General features: G+C 48.0%; 1 protein-coding gene across 2 annotated transcripts in view; it reads right to left on the reverse strand.

Annotated features, from left to right (window-relative positions):
- Positions 1-20,000, reverse strand: part of rap1gapa (RAP1 GTPase activating protein a) — a 93,488-nt gene that overhangs the window by 52,093 nt on the left and 21,395 nt on the right. For both annotated transcript variants that reach the window (XM_062540327.1, XM_062540326.1), the window contains exon 3: positions 920-1,016. In XM_062540327.1, coding sequence (XP_062396311.1) covers positions 920-1,016 — 97 coding nt within the window. The remainder of the gene's footprint in view (positions 1-919; positions 1,017-20,000) is intronic.

Consider the following 20,000-nt stretch of genomic DNA (forward strand, 5'->3'; position numbering starts at 1 on the left):
TTCCTTCATGCGTAGATGAACCAGTCTGGTGAAAGGGGAACGATTAACGATTATGCAACTCCCCACGATTCATTAGCCCTTACGATTCAGGCTTATAATGAGTGGATTGAGATGGACGACACAAACATACAGATGTCAAAGCCATATGGTCGATGCTATGAGCCTCCTAATTCAATATTCACCATATGGGGGCAAATTTATGCAGAATCCTTTAGCTGGTCTTTAGCATGCAAAGCTCTGGCTGTTGCCTTAAGCCGCCTGACAACTCGGAGCGGAGATCTAAAAGCCATCCTTCCTCACTCAGGGGTGAGATGTGAATTATTCTGCTTTCAGAGCCGTGTTTTGAGTGAGGCGCATCAAACTGATACAAGCAGGGTAGCGACGTGGCAAGGCAATCTTTGTAAGTGGCACAGTGTCAGCCAAAAACAAGCAAAGTCCCCACCAGGTGGGTCAGCTATAGCTAGCAGTCAACAAGCTAACACACAACCTTTTTCTTTGAAAACCACTGTTATTTTTTTCGCAGGCTTTCATCCTGTTTGTTTGTTTGTTTGTTTATTTATTTAGGTACACACACACAGCTAAGGAATTGGATTAATAAATTCAATTCTGAATGCTCTGAATTGACATTTGTTAATTAATGAGGGCTGGAATTGAATTTTGCAAGATGCCGGTCGTGACTGCCAAACTCCATCGAGCAAAAACAAAAGGCTGTACTCTGTCTTCCAAAGGTTACAGTTGGTCTTAGTGTGACTGCTAGCTGTGCACGCTGACACAGATGGAGTGAGACATTGACAACAGAGAAAGTGAGTGAGAGAGACAGGCACATCCCAGAGCACTCTCTGGATGGTGCGCGAGACAGACAGATAGACAGACAGACAGACAGAGAGCGGAGGTCAGGGGTGATCTTAAGGCTGGTTACCTTCAGGAACGCAGCGGAGTTGAACGACAACGGAGACGTGGGAAAGAGTGAAGGCTCTAGCGTGTTAGAGATCCGAGGATCCCCTCCATCCTGTTTCCTGCAGGGGCAGAGGAAGAAAAGAGGACAGCATACACTGTGAGATCTGAGCTTCAGCAAACACTGGCAGACAAAGCGAGAGAGAGAGAGAGAGAGAGAGAGAGGAGAGAGAGAGGGTGAGGGAGAGGAAAGGTAGTGCCCTGTAACTACAATCCTTTGTTTCTCAGTTATATTTCTGTGTTTTATTGACTGAGTGAGTCTGTCATTTTGTCATGGCAATAAATCATACATTCAGCTGAAACTGAGGCAGACAGACAGACAGAGAGAGAGAGAGAAAGAGAGAGAGATAGCAAGAGAGAGAACGAGAGAAAGAAAGAGCGAGAGAGGGAGGTACAGAGAGAGAGAGATCATGACAGGATTCATCCTCAAGTGGGATTCTGAGGACAGAATACTTCTAGAAACTTCAACCCAATTGTGTGTGTGTCCACCCCCGCTCAGCTGCCTGAGGGACTCAGGGGGCTCACATGCACCCAAACGCAAACAAGCAATGTGGGGGGAGAACGTAATCAAATTGCGGGACTTCTGTTGTTTTGACAAAAAGCTGTTATTAGATTTCCCATTATTGTGTGACAGGAGGCCAAGCATTGGATTATGTTACAGGCTAAATGGGCTTTTGGACTCAGAGGTGCAGCTGAAGAATGACCTTCACTTCTCTTCACTGAAACAATTAGCAAAAACACACGCTAAAATTACCACTCGGAATACCGAAGCCAACGTTTCATACAAATATCCAAACAAAACATGAGATTAATACTATTTGTGTTGGGATAAGCTTTCTAAATTACTTAGCCCAAATGTCAAATTCTTTCCACTTATCTAAATAAACAGGAAACATGTGATACTGACAAAAAGGCATCATCACTGGACAAAGGCAATTATAAGCTTGGTCGAGCAGTGACCGATGTGACCTCCTGATAGGAAAGCAGAGACAGCAGAGACAGCCCACCAACAGTAATCTAAACCCTCAGCATTCTTCCACACCAGTACAGTAGAAGCCCCCAAGCCCCCTCCTGCCCCCTGGCTGTTTGGAGTTGAGGTGAAGATGTATTTTAGATAAGGGGTGCCTCTTATTTTGGCTTTTTATACGTCCTTCCTCGCTCCTCTGGCCTCGATCCTCACTGATCTACATAAAGAATGATGTGGCGAAAACAATTAGGATAGTCTATCCAGTGTTAGTTATAGATCAGTGGGAACGCCCCTCGAGGATCAAGCATCGAGGAACGAGGAGGCATTACATGTTGAGAAGCAGCAAAGGACTCTTATGTCCCTGCTCTCCTGCACCCGTACAGATGAGAGAAGGGAGATCTGGGACATCTGCTTATTTCCTCCTACAGCCAGGCACTTAAGCATGGCTCTCACTCTCTCTCTCTCACACACACACACACACCATTACCTGGGTCCACCGGGGCTAGGGCTCATTACTATAACTACTGCTACTACTTTCTCTCTCTCTCTCTCCCTCTCTCTCTCACACACTTTTTCTATCTTTTCTCTCACTCTTCTGCCCTTCTCTATCCTGCGTTCTGTCTTTCCCTCTGTCTCCTCACTTCTAATTTGTACTCATTTCACTTCTAGCATTTCTGACACGTTTCAAATATGTATTTCAAACACACAATAGTACTTCATAATGTATATTCTACTGGAATATAGAAAAAGGCCCATGTTTTATTGGTGTGTATTTCTGCATTTGAAAAATACTGCAAAATACTGTGAGATGTCTTTGTGACTACTTCATTGTCTTCCAGTGTGAGCAGTCAAATGTAGGCTTACAGTGTGAGCACATCAATCCTGATTCAATTAACTTGGACTTAACTGGGACTTGGTGTCTTTGAAACAATGTCCCCTAACCAAGCACCTGTTTGTGAGACGTTACGCAATCGTGTTATTCTCTGCTCCAGCAGATTTTTCAAAAATGGCAGACTTTTGGTTGCGCTCAGATCTATTAAGATAAAAAAGACCTTGCCATTCAGGCCACAGGGTTCACACACAAATGTATTACACTCCCTCTCTGATACCCACACACTCACACAATCCCAGTCACTTGTTACAGTCACCTTCACACACAAGTTTTCCTGTTTTTGGCAGAACTTTTGAGCTTTTAAGGAATTTCTGTGTGGTATTCTCTATGCAGCCTTATTGGAGCTAAAATGGGCTAAATGTTTCGCATATAAAAGCTGATAGATGGAAGATTTGCAAAGTGATTTCACGCTTCCTTGAAAAAAGCATTTTTTTTTTAGTATTTTCAAAACACCTTTTCCTCCTGCCTCTCTCTCAGGATCATCATCATCTCTCTCTCTCCCTCTCATTTCCCTTTCCCCTCTCTCTCTCTTCCTCATCATCTTTATCTCTTCCTCTCTCTCTTCTCATCATCATCTTTATCTCTCTCTCTTTCTCTCCTCCCCATCATCCCTCTCTCTCCCTCTCTCTCTCTCTCTCTCATTCTGTCCCTCATCATCCCTTCTCTTTCTCTCCCTCCTCTCTCAGGGGACTGACTGCAGCCCAGTCTCCTCTGCTCTCCTCTAATTCCACCTGCTTTATATGAAATTCCACAGGCCATGCACTCCCTGGTGAGCAGCATCCATCAAAACAGACAGACACTTTCAAGTGAAAGGGGATTATTCTGCAGATAGGCCTGTTTGGCGTTTAGCCTTTATGAATGCATTATCCTACATTACCATCCCCAACCTTCCTTAGCTCAAGGCAAGGCAGCAAAAGCCTTCATTAACCTTGAAGTAGGCTCCGTTAAGCATTAACCAGAGAGCGACTCCGAAACCATGAAAATTTATACCAGGACATAAAATAGAGAGCCAACCACTTACTGAATAGAGTTAATTTTTAGTAAGGTTATTCATCAGTTAATTTAGTAAGGTTATTCATCAGCAAGATGATGTCCAGTGTATTGACTTTCCTGTAAGGCTGCAGGTAGAGTCTGTTGAGGGGGGAATGTCTGATAAATATTCTCTGCGTGCGATCTCCTTAAAATGGACCTTGTCGCTGCGGAGCCAAAAGAAACTATGGGAGTAAAGCCTGTCGAGATTAAGTCTAATTTGGCAAGCGGCTCCCACTGTCCAATCCCCTAACTGCTGCAGTAAAACCCCGCCCGAGCGCGCTCCCTGCCAAAAAACCCATGCTCATTTTCAAACTATTGATTGCTGGGATCGCCAGAGCAAACATTTCCAGTAATGTTGAAACACTATGTGTATCATTTCTTTGGAACGGGGGGTTTAAAAAAGAATGATTCTTCCACACAGTGCAGTAACCCTACCCGGGCTGATCTGAATCTACAGGAGTGACAGCTTTACACTACTCTGTGTGTACTTAAGATATGGCTAATGTAGACCCCTGGGAACTAATGTGATTACAATGTGTGCTCTTTGTCAGAGAGTGTGATTAAGCAACCTTTTCCCAACAGCACTGTAACTGTGTTTTCCCCTCAGGGAGTGTGCAAACATCACTACGGTGTTACCTGCGCTTGTATTAAACGGCTTCCCTCCAGGTATGAAAAACAACACAACACCTCCACTGACCAATAAATGACCGAATCAATGGCAGCGCTAAGCGCTACCTCCATGTCTGGAAGCGAGCCAATTATAATTGGGTGAGTTCAGCTCAGTGCCTGCAGGAGTGTTCCACATACAGCATTCTCTACTTGCTTTTCATATGTATGACATAAATATGAACGACAAAGGTCACACGCGTGTGTGTGTGTCTCAGATACTGTGACAGTTACTGCACACATACATACAGTACATCACCAGCACTGACGGAATAAGACACATAAAATGAACCTGTGTATGATCTATCACATGTGTCTCTTTCCAAGTGACCCCTAAAAACGCTGCGACTCTGCGACGCTGAGGACTCGCGAGGGTCAGGGCGATGTATTGCGGAAGGTTAAGGCTAGTCATGCTCTTCGGAGGAGCCATACGTTATCAGCGTCTGACAGCAACACCCTTCAAGTCTGAAATGCGCCTGGGCAATTGGAAGAGTCCTCCATGCATGAAAAGGTTCCACTTACAGCTGGGAATGGATTCAGGACGGTTCCTCTCCGACTAGAGGAAAAAGCGACCAACCGCTTCCCCGCAGACGACCAGAGAGAGAGAGAGAGAGAGAGAGAGAGAGAGAGAGAGAGAGAGAGAGAGAGAGAGAGAGAGAGAAAGTTCTGTTTCAGAGGAGAGCTGTTTATGTGCAGCAAAGCAAACAAAGTTCAGCGGATCGTGTCGCCTCCGATTAGACACGGCCCATTTCATTGAGAGAGTGCTAATTAACCGGGCTCATCGCAGGGGCTCCGGAGCGGAGTATAGGTACCAAACGCCGGCTCCGCTGGCAGCAAAAAAACATGGGCAGTAAACAGCTGAGGCCTCAGATAGCCCCCGAGCCTGGATGAATATGCACGCCGAGCCAGACCGATTTCATCCAGTGGCCTAGCGTAACCTGCGTCGTGTTTAACAACACACGGCTCAGCCCTGCGCTCGCCAGGACTCGAACCCCCAAACGGCAGCACCTCGGATTGGGAGTCGAGCGTGCTAGCAATCGAGCTGAAAGCTCTCACTAGCATGACTCTTAAGGGACTCTTAAGGCAGGTTTTACACTATGAACAGCTATGGATCAGTTGGCAACCGTTACAGTAGGCCTCAATCATACCACAAACAGCCCATTTCATAGAAAATCCATTTACAATCATTAGGCCTATCACTGGCCATTACTGTACTCTACTGAACAACATGAGTGACGAATATAACTACTGATAGCTCAATTCATCATGGGTCAGAAACACAGTAAATGAACACAGAATGTGCAGCGACACTGTAGAACATCTGGGAGGCATAAGCAGGGAGCAGTGCTAACAGCGCTAGCAGTGCTAGCATTGCTAATGGTTATTCATGCAGACACTGTCCAAAAGGCTTTTCTGAGAGCTGGGGCACAACAAATGAAGGGCAATTTCTACCCACTAAATCATTAATCAATTTCTTGTCAACTGGTGCGTCTGTGCATACCAATGATCCAGCTGCTTGGAGCAGTGGGGGCAAGAGAGCGCCATTCACCACACACACACACACACACACACACACACACAGACACACACAGAGACACACGCAGACAGACAGATACACACACATACACACACAGTCAGAGTCATACACATGCACTTACAGACACACTCTAGTAGACAGACACACACACACACACACACACACACACACACACACACACACACACACACACACACACACACACACGCACTCACATTCACACCCACTAGCCAGGTCTCTGTGGATCTCTAGAATGGATTAAATTGCGTGCCGGATGTTGAAGAGAACGGAGGGATGCCAAAATATAGAGAGAGAGTGAGAGATAGAGAGCAAGAGAGAGAGATAGAGTGCGAGAGAGAGAGAGATAGAGAGCGAGAAAGAGAGAGAGAGAGATAGAGAGCGAGAAAGAGAGAGAAAGCGATAGGGAGGCACGAATGAAAGCCGGGAAGCAGTGAGTCATATTTGGCACGGCCGGGCCCCCATCGCTGGAGCGCCACATCCTTTGTTCCGGCTTACGTGAGTTGGGTGAGAAGTGTGTACACACACACACACACACACACACACACACACACACACACACACACACACACACACACACACATCTAATCTCTCGGTGAGATGGTCCTGGGGAGAGGGGAGCTGGCAGCGTCCTGCACGGCACGGCACCGGTTCCGGCCCCGCTCTGCCTCGGGTCGTTATCTCTGGCGCCGCACCGCACCGCACAGCACCGCACCGCACCGGTGACATTTCAACTCACCGGGAGCGTTTACATTATCACCGGCGGCCACGCGGCCTCACCGGAGACAGATAGGCACCGCAGACACAAAGCTATCTGCATCAGCGCCTGATCAGAGACACCTCTTCAAGTTTCCAAACAGAGGGTAGAGATACACACACACACACCAAGTGGACACACACACACACACATGTACAGACATACAAAGACACATACACACACACTCACACACACACACACACACACACACACACACACACACACACACACACACTGTGAAAGTCATTTCAATTCTGCACGCGAGGATACTTCAAAAGCCATATACAGATGTATGTAGTGTATATTCACACAGACACACACACACACACACACACACACACACACACACACACACACACACACACAGAGACACACACATACACACACACAGACACACACACACACACATTCATACTCTTTTTCATCCCAGGCCGGCTGCAATGTGAAATGGAAGAGGCAGTGAGGTGACAGGCTACCATCTGGCCCTCTGAGTAAATCATTAAGCCGTCCACTGGAGCCGGCACATCCACAGGCGGGCGGCCACAGGCCAGACCTCCGAGAGCCACGGGTCTTCCACCGGCCGGATAATTAGGGGGAGAGCCGCCACTCGTGATCCCGGGGGACCGCTGCCCGCTGACCGGCAGCCCTGACGAGAGCTCCCTCGCCCGGGGCACACACTCCCATCCCCTCCCCTCCCGCGCACCTCTGTCCCTCTCACTGTCCACTCCTCAATCACTCACTCTGGCTCCAGAAGAGTGTATGTGTGTGTGTGTGTGTGTGTGTGTGTGTGTGTGAGGAGGGTAAGAGGTTGAGGTTGAGGTGGAGAGAGACAGAGAAGAACGACTGACAGGGTCAGTGAGCACAGCGTTAAGTTGGGGGCTGAACAGACGGTCAGTTTGCACTCCACTCATCCAGCAACTACTGTACCAAAAAAAGAGATAACATGCTCAGTCTGCCCCCTCCCCCACTACCCTTCCCTTGCCTTGTCAGGCTGCCTGGGAGCTCATTTGAATGGTGTGTGGGTGTGTGTGTGTGTGTTTTGCGTGTGAGTGTGTTTGAGTGTGTATTCATTCATGTAATTGTTTACATGTGGACACCTGTTCAGACATGACTGTGCATGTTCATTTGAGTAGAGTAAATCTGTCTGCACATATGAGTGACCAAGTGATGTATATGATGTATATGTGATGTATATAGAGTCAATTGATGTATCTACAAGTCTACATAAGAGTCAGTCTGTGTGTGTGTGTGTGTGTGTGTGTGTGTGTGTGTGTGTGTGTGTGTGTGTACATGTGTGTGTGTGTGTGTGCACGCACGCATGTGTATGTTTGTACACACCAACACATGCTGGGCGCAGAGCAGAGCTGAGCTGAATCCTCTGACAGTCATACTCGGATCAGATCAGGGAGCAAACATAAATAAGACAGGCAGACAGCGCTCACAACACAGGGCTTTGCAGCAAGCTGTTGGTCGTTACTAAAACAGATAAGGCAGCACCACACACATGATTTAAGCTGGACACCTGCTAGCCTCTGCCTGCTCCACTGAGCCCCCGGGAAACAGTGTACGCGGCTAAACCGAGCCAAACACATGCCCCCTAACACACAGAGATATACAATTACACAAGCACACACACACATACACACACACACACACACACACTGTATACACAAGCACTCCACTAAACACATGCTCCTCACACACTATGATATAAATACACACATAATTACACTTGCTCAACCATACACACACACACACACACACACACACATCCACACACACACACTCACACAGACAGTAATAGAGAGACCCAGATAAACACACGTACACACATAAAACCACAACACTCAGCATAATGTGCTCAATCTGTGCATCGCAAAAATTCAATCAAGCAGAGTGGCTGGCATGAGAGAAGAGGAAGAGAGGAGCAGAGAGAGAGAGAGAGAGAAAGAGAGAGAAAGATAGTCCGAAAGATAGAGAGAGAGAAAGTGAGAGTGAGTGAGTGATAGAGAAACGTGTACAGTAAAGTTACTCACTCAGCATCAGCAGATGGACTACAGGCTCAGCCTCAGCTTCTGATTCTCTTCACCTCCGCCTTCTTACTCCCTCTCTCTCTCTCTCTCTCTATCTCTCTCTCTTTCTATCGTTCCGTGAGTGGCGCTCCTCTCCCAGCCGCGAGTCTGTCACACACCTGCTGGCTGCACTGATCCTCCTTGCGCAGACAGATGCTACTGACGCTCTCTCCTCCCTCTCCCTCTCCCTCTCTCTCCTCCTCCCTCATCTCTCCCCCCTCCCTCCATCTCTCTCTCACACTCTCTCAGTCTTGCTCGCCCTCGTGCTGTTGAATCTCTCTCTCTCTCTCTCCCTCTCTCCCTCTCTCCCTCCCTTTCGATCTCTATCTCTCAAACACACTATTATAATCTCTCACACATACACACACTCACTGTACTCACTTAAATGGGTCTGGCTTGATATACACCCTTTTATGGGTCTCTCTTTCCCTCTCTCTCACACACACACACACACACACACACACTAGCTCTCTCTCTCTCATAAACACACACACTCACACACTCTCTCTCTCTCTTTTTCACACACTCAGCTTCACTTGCACTCTCCATCCACAGCTCTTTCTTTCTCTCACTCCTCCCTTTCACTCACTCTCCCTCCCTCTTTCTTTCTCTCTCTCTCTCTCTCTCTCGTTCTCTCTCTTCTCTCTCACACTCTCTCTCTCTCTCTTCCTCTTTCTGCCCTTCCCCCTCCTCACACACTGAAGCCTGCCTGTCCACGGGGTTGTGTGATGATGATGATGATGATGATGATGAGGGCTTTTTTCCTACCTTCGTTATGCTCCCTTTAATTATAGTCCATGCCCCTGGAATAACAGACTCTGCGAGTGGAGCCGCCCACACATGAACATGCCCACCCCCCCTTCCCCCGATCGCTAAACTCTAAAACCCCAACCGAATACATCTCATGAAAACCTGGATGTCGCTTCAAAAAAAAAAAAAAAAGGAAAAGGTACTAGAAGCAAGTCATTTTGACACCCTGAGGTGAAAGGCAGTGGAATTGCTCCGCGTATTACCAGTATTCCACTCAATCAAATCGGAATAACATCACACACACGCACACACACACACACACACACACATACACACACACACACACACACACACACACACACACACATACACACACAAGCATATGCACATGCACACACCACACACACACACACACACACAAAATATATAAATAATCACAAAACCTTTCAGTCTGTTGGCGGCTCACTCACACATGGAGGTGAATGAGTCAGTGGTGGAGTCGAAAAAAAAATGGTGGGGGATTTTTAACGGCCGCCAACCACAACACGAGCACACAAAACACTCCCAGCTGAGAGGAATTCAGCTGTCAGACAAATCTGTCTGCCTCACACACAGTCAATCCTTTTTGGATGCGCAGCGTATTACTGTGGTGCCGATGCACAGCCTACTACGGGAAACATCTGATGAACACGTCTTCCTTTAGAGAAGCCACACATTTGCACCTAAAAGCCCATCACAAAATGTGTGTGTGTGAGTGTTTGTGTGTGTGTGTGTGTGTGTGTGTGTGTGTGTGTGTGTGTGTGTGACAGTCGGTGTGTTGTATGTGTGTGTGCCAGTGTTTGTGTGAGTCAGTGTCGGTGTGTGTGTGTGTGTGTGTGTGTTTGTATGGGTTAGAGGAAGTCCGCTGTTTTATGAAATCACACAGGATTAACATGGCAATCTTTTCACTTCACTTCAACCACAGTCATGTATTGTAGTAATCACACGGCCTAATCCTCTCTGGGCACATAAAGCCCTTCTCCACACACACACACACACACACACACACACACACACACACACTGTACACAACATCCATTCAGAAAAATACTACATCAATGGCAGGCTGTTGCTTTCTTACGTAATCTATAGAATGCATACAAGAACAGAGGATGTAAGGTAACATGATATAACCAACCACCGACACATTAACATACATGTTACATCTATCACATCCAAAATCGAATCATCCAATCTATCCCCCCCCCCCCCTCCTTGGTTATGTGTTAATGAATTCAATATTTGCATAATTCATCTAATTTTCTAAGTCATTCATCCAAATCAGAGGGCAGAATTGACCATACAATAGGGTGGGATTTGTAAAAACTGCTTGCAAATGGTCAACTGATGACCCCTTTGTAGCTCTGAGCCTGCCACACAATACTGATTTGATTTTGTCTCTGTCCGAGCCCTGGTGCTTGGAGACGTGCTTTGTTGTTTTTGGAGACCATCTGTCGGGGCTTTGAAACACCCTCCCCTGTTTTAGAACTGACTTTCGCACTATCTGCAGGAGTCGTCATGAATTCTGTCCAGTTGGATACCATTCATTCTGCATGACACAAAACATGTAGTGTTGGAGGGACCTGCCCATTTTTACAGCCACCAGATGAGAAGGATATTGCATTGTCACCGCGGGGACTGTCACTGTCGAGACTTGCCTTCAACAGGGAGCTGAAGTGAGACGCACCAGCCAGTAATGCAAATGACAAAATTACAATGCACCAGAGCAAAGACTAAAGGATGAATAGCCACCCAGACACACAGAGAATAGTACACACAGAGAGTACACACAGAGAGTACACACGGATAATACTACACACAGAGACTAATACACTCAGAGAGAACACACAGAGACTAGTACACTCAGAGAGTACACAAAGAGAATAGTAGGCTACACACAGAGAATAGTGCACTAGAGTGCACACAGAGAATAGTACACACAGAGAGTACACACAGAGACTAGTACACTCAGAGAGAACACACAGAGAATAGTGCACTAATAGAGTGCACACAGAATAGTACACACAGAGAGTACACACAGAGGGTGGTACACTCAGAGTGCACACATACTGTAGATAAGGATGAATAGCCACCCAGACACACAGAGAACAGTACACAGACACACAGAGAGTACACTCAGAGAGTACACACAGATAATACTACACACAGAGACTAGTACACTCAACACAGAGACTACACTCAGAGAGAACACACAGAGACTAGTACACTCAGAGAGTACACAAAGAGAATAGTAGGCTACACACAGAGAATAGTGCACTAATAGAGTGCACACAGAGAATAGTACACACAGAGGCTAGTACAGTACTCTCAGAGAGAACAAACAGAGAATAGTACACACAAAGAAAAGTGCACTAATAGAGTGCACACAGAGAATAGGACACACAGAGAGTACACACAGAGGGTGGTACACTCAGAGTACACACATAGATCAGTACGCATAAAAGGACTTGACTACACTCATCCACTAGAGCCACCCAGTCCATTACAGTAATGGCCACTGCAGCTCTGATCACCACACAAGTCAATACAAAGCCAAGCTCTGGACACCCAGCCTGACAACGTGGACTAATGTCCCTCTTGAGTGACCTGGGCTTTTTACTGCTGATGGTCAAGCCCAGTGAGACACTGCATTACGCGGTGCTGGGGTTGATGACCGGTGAGACGGAAGATTGGAGAGGGAGGCCTGATGAAAGGGTTCATGTGCAGCGCTATTAAAGGAGTCTCTCCTGTGGAATCAGCTTACTGCAATGCAACGCAAGACGGAGGATGTGAAAGCCACTGTAGAATCAACTTACTGCACCGGGCAGAGGATATGAACAGAACTGAGCTCACACACAGGCCAGAGGATAATGTGATGGTGTCACAGTGTCTCACACACACACACACACACACACACACACACACACACACACACAAACACAATGTGATGGTGTCATACTGTCACCAGCATCACACTGGGCTTGAGTTACTCAGTCAGATTTTTCGTGGCAGCTCAGCTCTCACACAAACACAAAAGCACAAAGACAAAGCAGTTGAGTCATGGAGATGGCTAAGACCTACACATGACACACACACACACACACACACACACACACACCTTGACCTGACAAGCAGAATGAAGAACAAACACTAACAGCTAAAAATGGGCAACACCCCAGCACAGAGGAAGGCCTTATCTTTTTTTCCCCCAAAAACAAGAACAAACCAACCGATTCTTCTCCCTCCGGCTGCTGTCTGGGAGCGCCTAAACTCTGACTCTCTCTGTACATAGAGCTACTTTTCATGCTGAATCAAACCCCAGAGGTCTCTGGCTGTTTTTGCTGTTTCACTTCATAACACACAACAATAACTTCAGTGATCTTCAAGGTAGCGTTTCTATCCACTGCTTCGGTAAAATTCTTACCGCGGCATAATACACGCTAATTCATTCTAAATACAACGCTGGCTGGCTTAGAATATATGAATACAAATGTGACAACTGCAGGTTAGGAGGAGATTTAGTTGGGGTTTCAACATTGACAGACAGTGTGTGTTTTCCCCCTCCATGCCCCCAACCCTGGCACCACCCTTTTTCCCAATCACACTAAATACCGTGGCCTCCACCTCTCCCCTCACTTGCCCCGAACATCCCCCCTACCCACGCACATCAGATCCCCACCCACTCAGATGTGGCCTGGGCCTGATATAAGCGCTGTTGTGATGGGAACAGGCCCTGCCAACACCACGTCCTCTCGCATTTAGAATCCGTCGTTTACTAATCTGACCTCCCTGCTTGTTCTGAGGGGCTTTACGCTTCTCTTCTCACGCTCACGCCCCCCCCCCCACACACACACACACTTCTCGTAACTCTCGCTCCTCGCGTCGCATCGTAAATACGCAGTGGCAATGGTCACATACACATACTTACAGACAGAAGGATGGGGTGGCACACACTCACAGACACGCGCACCCCCCTCCCACACACACACACACACACAGAGCGATGGTGGCGCACCCACACACACACACACACACACACACAGAGAACGATGGCGGTCGCGGCACCCGTGGTGGTGGCAGCGTAGCATCACCAAACAGGGTATTAGTCAGATTAGCGACGACGGCACGGCCTTCTGAGAAACAGATTGAGTCACGTCCTAAACGTTTACACAACCAGCTCACAACTGCCAGCAGGGAGGAGGGAGATAGAGGGAGAGAGAGAGAGAGAGAGAGAGAGAGATAGAGGGAGAGGGATAGAGAGAGAGAAACACAAACAACATCAACAAATAAACACAGCAGACCTGAATTATGCAGCAGGTTATAAAAGCATGACAAAACACAAACAAACATTCTATTCTGTTACGGCTTTAAGTCGTGGTGAGGCTCTAATACTTAGTTGTTTGTGTGTGTGTGTGTGTGTGTGTGTGTGTGTGTGTGTGCGTGCGCGCGCAAATGTGTGTGTATTGTTTGTGTGTGTGTGTGTGTGTGTTCCACTGTCCAAATGATGCAAAAAAAAAATCTGCACAATAAGGTGAATGTGTTTCAAAAGGCCTAGTGCTGTGCTGTCATCCAAGTTTTGTCCTTCTTCCTCCACACACACACACACACACACACACACACGGTGCTCCAATATGAGGTGATGTGAGGTGGGGTGACTTGCACGGGGGCGATGACAGCCCAGCAGTCTGTCAGGACCCTGATCTATCAGACACGGGCCCCATGGTGACAGGGCGCGACCTGACACTGACCCCCCGGGCTCTGAGCCTGGTGCACAGGGAGGAGAGAACGCCCCCCCCCCCCCCCCCACACACACACACACACACACACCACCTCCATTCCCCGGAGGATGGGCTGAGTGTCAATCTGATTAGGTCTCCACCTGTCGGGCCCACAGGTGCTCCATACACACACACACACACACACACACACACACAAACACACACAATGTCACACACACACACACACACACACACACACACACATACCACCCCCCCCCCTCCAACACACACACACACACACACACACGTAACGGCTCTTTAATGACTTCTCATTGATTTCCATTCTGTTGCGCTGCAGCACAGAGGCTGAGCGCCCCTCTCCTCCACAAGCAACATGTCCCCACAAGCACACGTGCTGTTATCGACGCTGTTTCCACCTTATTGCTTTCTTCATTTTAGCATTACAGCATAAAACACATTACAGTCAACACTCACTGTGTTTCCTACAGGTCTCTTTGTCCGACACTCTGCAAAAAAATGTAAAGGGTTATAATAAAAGTAAGTAAACATACGAATCAAAGTATGACGCAAGGCCTTGCGTGTACAGTGAAAGAAAAACACCGCCTCCTTCCATCACTTTTTCCAGGTCAGAAACAGACACTGTCTGCTATGTTTAGCACCCAGAGGAGACACTTGATTGAATTAGAGAAGTTAAGAGCCTGACGTAAGCTTGCAGACATATCAGCTACGATTCCACCCGCTCTTAAGGCAAATGAAACACCGTGTCTTTGAGTGTGTAGATAACAAAGCTTTATCTTGCATACAGGCTCTACAGTAAGATCATATACAATATGAAAGTAAGCCTACATCAAAGGTAAAGGTATAGGACTCTGTCGGCACTTAAAGTGTGCGGAATGCACAGATAGAAATGCTTTTGATTTAGTAAACCAAAAAAATTGCCTTTGAGAGAATAGCAAAACAGCACAAAAAGCACTACATGAACTAGTATCATTTCCGTGTACTCCTATACGCATAATCATGTAAAGAACTGATGCGCAAAGTTCTACATTCCAGTCAAGCAGTAAACATCCTGTTGCACTCGGTCAACACACAGCATAATGTCTGGTGACTCTTAGTCTTTTCTTGGCTAGTGCGGTCAGCTGAAATTCAAATTCAGTCTCTCAGCACACGATGGTGCACCGAAACACTTTCCTCCACCGTCACACGCTGCTGTCAAATGACCATCAGCCACGACTATGTTACTACGCCGACACCACCACTGCCACCACCATCACACCCTTCATCACCTCACTCTCACACACACACACACACACACACACACACACACACACACGCTGTCTGTGGTCATCTGTCTGTGAGCGTATTGCGTGTGCTAGGTGTCGTTAGGTAAATAATAAATAACCCCCCGGGGGTCGATCTAATCCCCTCGCTTGCGCTGGCTCGTGTTCCTGATGCATGGCGGCCTGCTGGGTTGGTGATGCTATAGACCCAAACGAGCAGGCAAGAGCGATGTGCCGTGTCATTTGGAAATGCTGCCCCAGGCTTCACCGCTGTTGATTTGCCCTGGATTTATTACTTTCTGTAATGTCTCTGTGTGTGTGTGTGTTTGTGTGTGTGTGTGTGTGTGTGTGTATGTGTGTGTGTGTGTGTGTGTGTGTGTGTGTGTGTGTGTGTGTGTGTGTGTGTGTGTGTGTGCATGTCACACATTCCATATTGCCAGTCTCCCCCCCCCCCCAGCGGTAATAGGTGCATGTAAAGTGTTCTTCTGATGCTTGCTGATCCTCAAATTGTCGCCAGACTCTCGGAGCCGAACCCAGCGTGAGTTCATTAGCTCGAGCCGCATGTCCATCCTCTCCACTCTCAGTGTGAATCCGAGTCATTTCACAGTCCAGTCCACCTCTTCCTCCTCCTCCTCCTCCCTCCTCTTCCTCCTCCTCCTCCCACTCCTCCTACTGACGTAAGGCCAGAGCTGAACATATTTACCCCCCCTGGCAAGAGAACATAGACAGTGCCCATCAATCCCAGGATGCATACTGTTCTGCGCGCTCCACAGGTAATCAAAAATATCCGCCTCCATCTGCATAAAAACTAGCAGGCCTGATCAAGCCCCAGCAGGAAAGGCCTTTGTTGGAAATAATGGCATAGTCCTCCAAGGCACTCTGTCAGGCACCATCCAATAAAAAATAAGCCACACTCATAACCTTTTATCTTCCTATTTGAATAAAACAAGACGCTTCCCTGCACAATAAAACAAGCCAACAGCATTAGAGAGAGAACACATTTCTGCGTCATCAAGACCAATGTCGCCCGAATGTTTCAGGAGTTTTCGAAGAAAAAAGTTTGGGGATCCTGAGAATTGTGCTGAGACTCATACCCATCATCTCTGCGGAGAACGATGCCAACGTTGCCAGTAGTAACAGCTGCCAACAGCTCTACTCAGAGCGTAGAAAGAACCTGGCAGGCCCTCTAAATAAAAGAACATCTGCTCTGATCCTTGTATATTAACAAGACTGATTAATCATCCCACTACGGCCAGTTATATTTACATGGAACAATCGCTATGGGAAATCAATGTTTCTCGTTTGTTACGGGGGAGAGACTACAGTGGGATCAGTTTCAGGGATTTGAAGGGAACGTCAGTCAAGGAACAGCATCAACAAGGGCTACATTTCCCCAAAAGCATTGTTATTTTCCAACATCGAAATGAAGGGAGAGAGAGAGTGAAGGAGAGGAAGAGAGAGAGAGAGAGTGTGTGTGTGTTCAAAGTGATAGTCCCTCTTATCATTTAAGGATGGACACATAGCACAATTAAGCTTTTAGAGAAAAGAAACCCCGATCAATCTGTCAAGCCTGTGTCGAGCAGACACTGGACACTCCCCTGGCCTCCCCTCCCCTCTTGGCCTCTGTGTCCAGAGCATCCTGCCAGTCTATCAGATAACAGCCAGAGGAGCAGATGTCCAAGCCCTGTCAAGGGGGCATGGAAATGGATTACAACAGGCCAAGTAATCCCCCTAAAAAGGCTCCTTCTAAAGCTCCTCAGGGATATGGGAGTAGAAAGGTCTAAAGGAAAGAGTCTTTCTCTCTCTATCCCTCTCTTCCTCTTCCTCTCTCTCCATCTCTTTCTCTCTCTCTGTTACTCTCTCCATCTCTCTCCATCTCTCTCTCTGTCTCTCTCTCCCTCTTCCTCTCACACTCCATCTCTCTCTCTCTCTGTCTCTCTCTCTCTCTCTCTCTCTCTCTCTCTCTCTCTCTGTGTCTGTCTCTCTCCATCTCTCTCTCTCTCTCTCTCCATCTCTCTCTCTCTCTCTCTCTCTGTTGGGGTTGTGTGTGATGTGATTGTACCCACCTAATGAGAACAACCCCATGCTTTCCTCCTCGTCGAGCGCGGATGACAAAGCGCATCTCGTCTCAGCGGCACGTGGTGGCGGAGCGGCAGAAAACAAAATGGTTGATTTGACTGTACGCAGAGCGAAGAGTCCCACCTGCTGCCGAATATGGCTGGCTGGCTGGCTGGCTGGCTGGCTGGCTGTGTGTGTGGTGTGTGTGGTGTGTGTGTGGTGTGTGTGGTGTGTGTGTGGTAGTGTGTGTGGAGTAGCGTACGCGGTGATGTTGTGCTGCGGATGGTGTGTGTGGAGCGATGCGCTCCGTGATGTGGTGCTGCGGCGGCTGCTGATGAGTTTGATGAGTTCGTTTGACAGAGACAGGGGCGGGCCCCCGGCAGCAACTCAAAGGGCTGAGAGCGTCACACACACACACACACACACACACACACTGCTATATTTAGGCAGACAGTGTCATGAAAGACACACACATAGACACACGCACACACACACACACATACACACAAACACACACACACACACACATTCTCACAGGAGCTCACAAGCAGGCACGCAGACTGTCTGGGCTGATTAAGGATGACAGGTTCTCCTCCTCCTTTCTTCCCTTCCTCCTTAACCTCCCTCCCTCCGTCTCTGTGTCTCTCGCTTTCTCCTCGGCTCATCCCTCTGTCCTGACGTAGCACTCGCTTCTTGACGCACACAAACTACGGCGCCCTGGCAAACACATGGGCACACAAACGGGCACTGGCACAGGCCCCATGTGCCCTCTCTCTCTCTCTCTTTCTTCATCTCTCTCTCTCTCTCTCTTTCTTCATCTCTCTCTCTCTCTCTCTCTCTCTCTCTCTCTATCTCTGTCCTACTCTCTTTATTCCCTCCTCACTTTCTATTTTTTCCATCTTTTTCACACTCTTGTCTCTCTCTCTCTCTCTCTCTCTCTCCTCTCCTCTCCCTCACTCCCTCACTCCTTAGCAGCCAGCTTTAGTCACATCACACCCCGGTGGAGCGGAGACAGCCGTAGGCACGAGAGGAGAGGAGAGGAGAGGAGAGGAGAGGAGATCAGGGGATGAGAGAGGAGAGGAGGGGAGGGGAGGGGAGAGGAGGGAAGGGTGAGGAGAAGAGAGGAGAGGAGAGGACAGGAGAGGAGTCAGAGGAGAGGAAGGAAAGGTGGGGAGTGAGGAGAGGAGGGGAGAGGAGAGGCAAGGAGAGGAGAGGAAAGGAGAGGAGAGGAAAGAGAGGAGAGGAGAAGAGAGAAGAGGAGAGGAAAGGAAAGGAGGGGAAAGAGAGCAGCAGCTAAGTGCTGAGTGCACAGATGAGAGATGAGGGATGAGAGATGGCAATGACAAGACGCTTCCATCCGCAGACCTGCCGAGGACACGCGCGCCCTGACAGACCAGCTGCAGGTGATTCCAGACGTCCAAACAGCCTCATCAAACCAGACCGCCTCCCTCCCTCCCTCCCTTTGGTGCAGGTTCACCTCCCAACAACATTTTTGGTCTCCATCTTGAAGTCTTGAAGTCTGAAGATCGCTGTTCAAACAACAAAATTGGACGAGGATGTATAAATGCATGGGTTGAATGAAAGAAAATATGTTGATTGGGAAGACTGTTTTTCACGGTTGGTGTTGGGCGTAGGAGGAGGAGGGCCTCAGTCACTAGGGGAGCTCTCGTCTCAGGCATAGCAGGTGCTCCACCCCTGAAGCTACGTTGCCATGTAAACCAAACTACTCTTCACACTGAGAAACAGAAAAGAATATTTGAGTTTTTCCCATCATCACCCATCACCTCCTCCATTGTTTGTCTGCTTAGGTTCCATCCTACAGTGTAAATATTGCCCCACACGCTCACCCTCTCCTCATGGTAGAATAGGTAATGAGGCCCTTAATGGCTTCAGACAGCACTGTTGGGAGGTATTCTTAGAATCTTTGTTGTCACCCATATGAGTAGCCAACTGAAGCACCCTGATATACCAGCAACAGCCTTTTCAGTGTGCATGCGTAGGCCACATACGGCAACAGGCCGAGCTAAAATAAGCCCCTCACACAACGGGGGAGCAGCTTGACGGGGGCACAGCAACAAGGGCCATTATAGGGGCCAGAGTGTCGGTCAGACGGCGGCCAAGAGCATCGCCATATTTAGACATCCTGGTCAGACTCCAGCGAATCACCAACTGGCCATCTGCAGCAACATCTTCTCGATTTAAGGACCACTTTAGTCCACTTTGGTCCATTTGGACCGGT

The sequence above is a fragment of the Sardina pilchardus genome, chromosome 7 (assembly GCF_963854185.1).
Source record: "Sardina pilchardus chromosome 7, fSarPil1.1, whole genome shotgun sequence".
NCBI lineage: Eukaryota > Metazoa > Chordata > Actinopteri > Clupeiformes > Clupeidae > Sardina > Sardina pilchardus.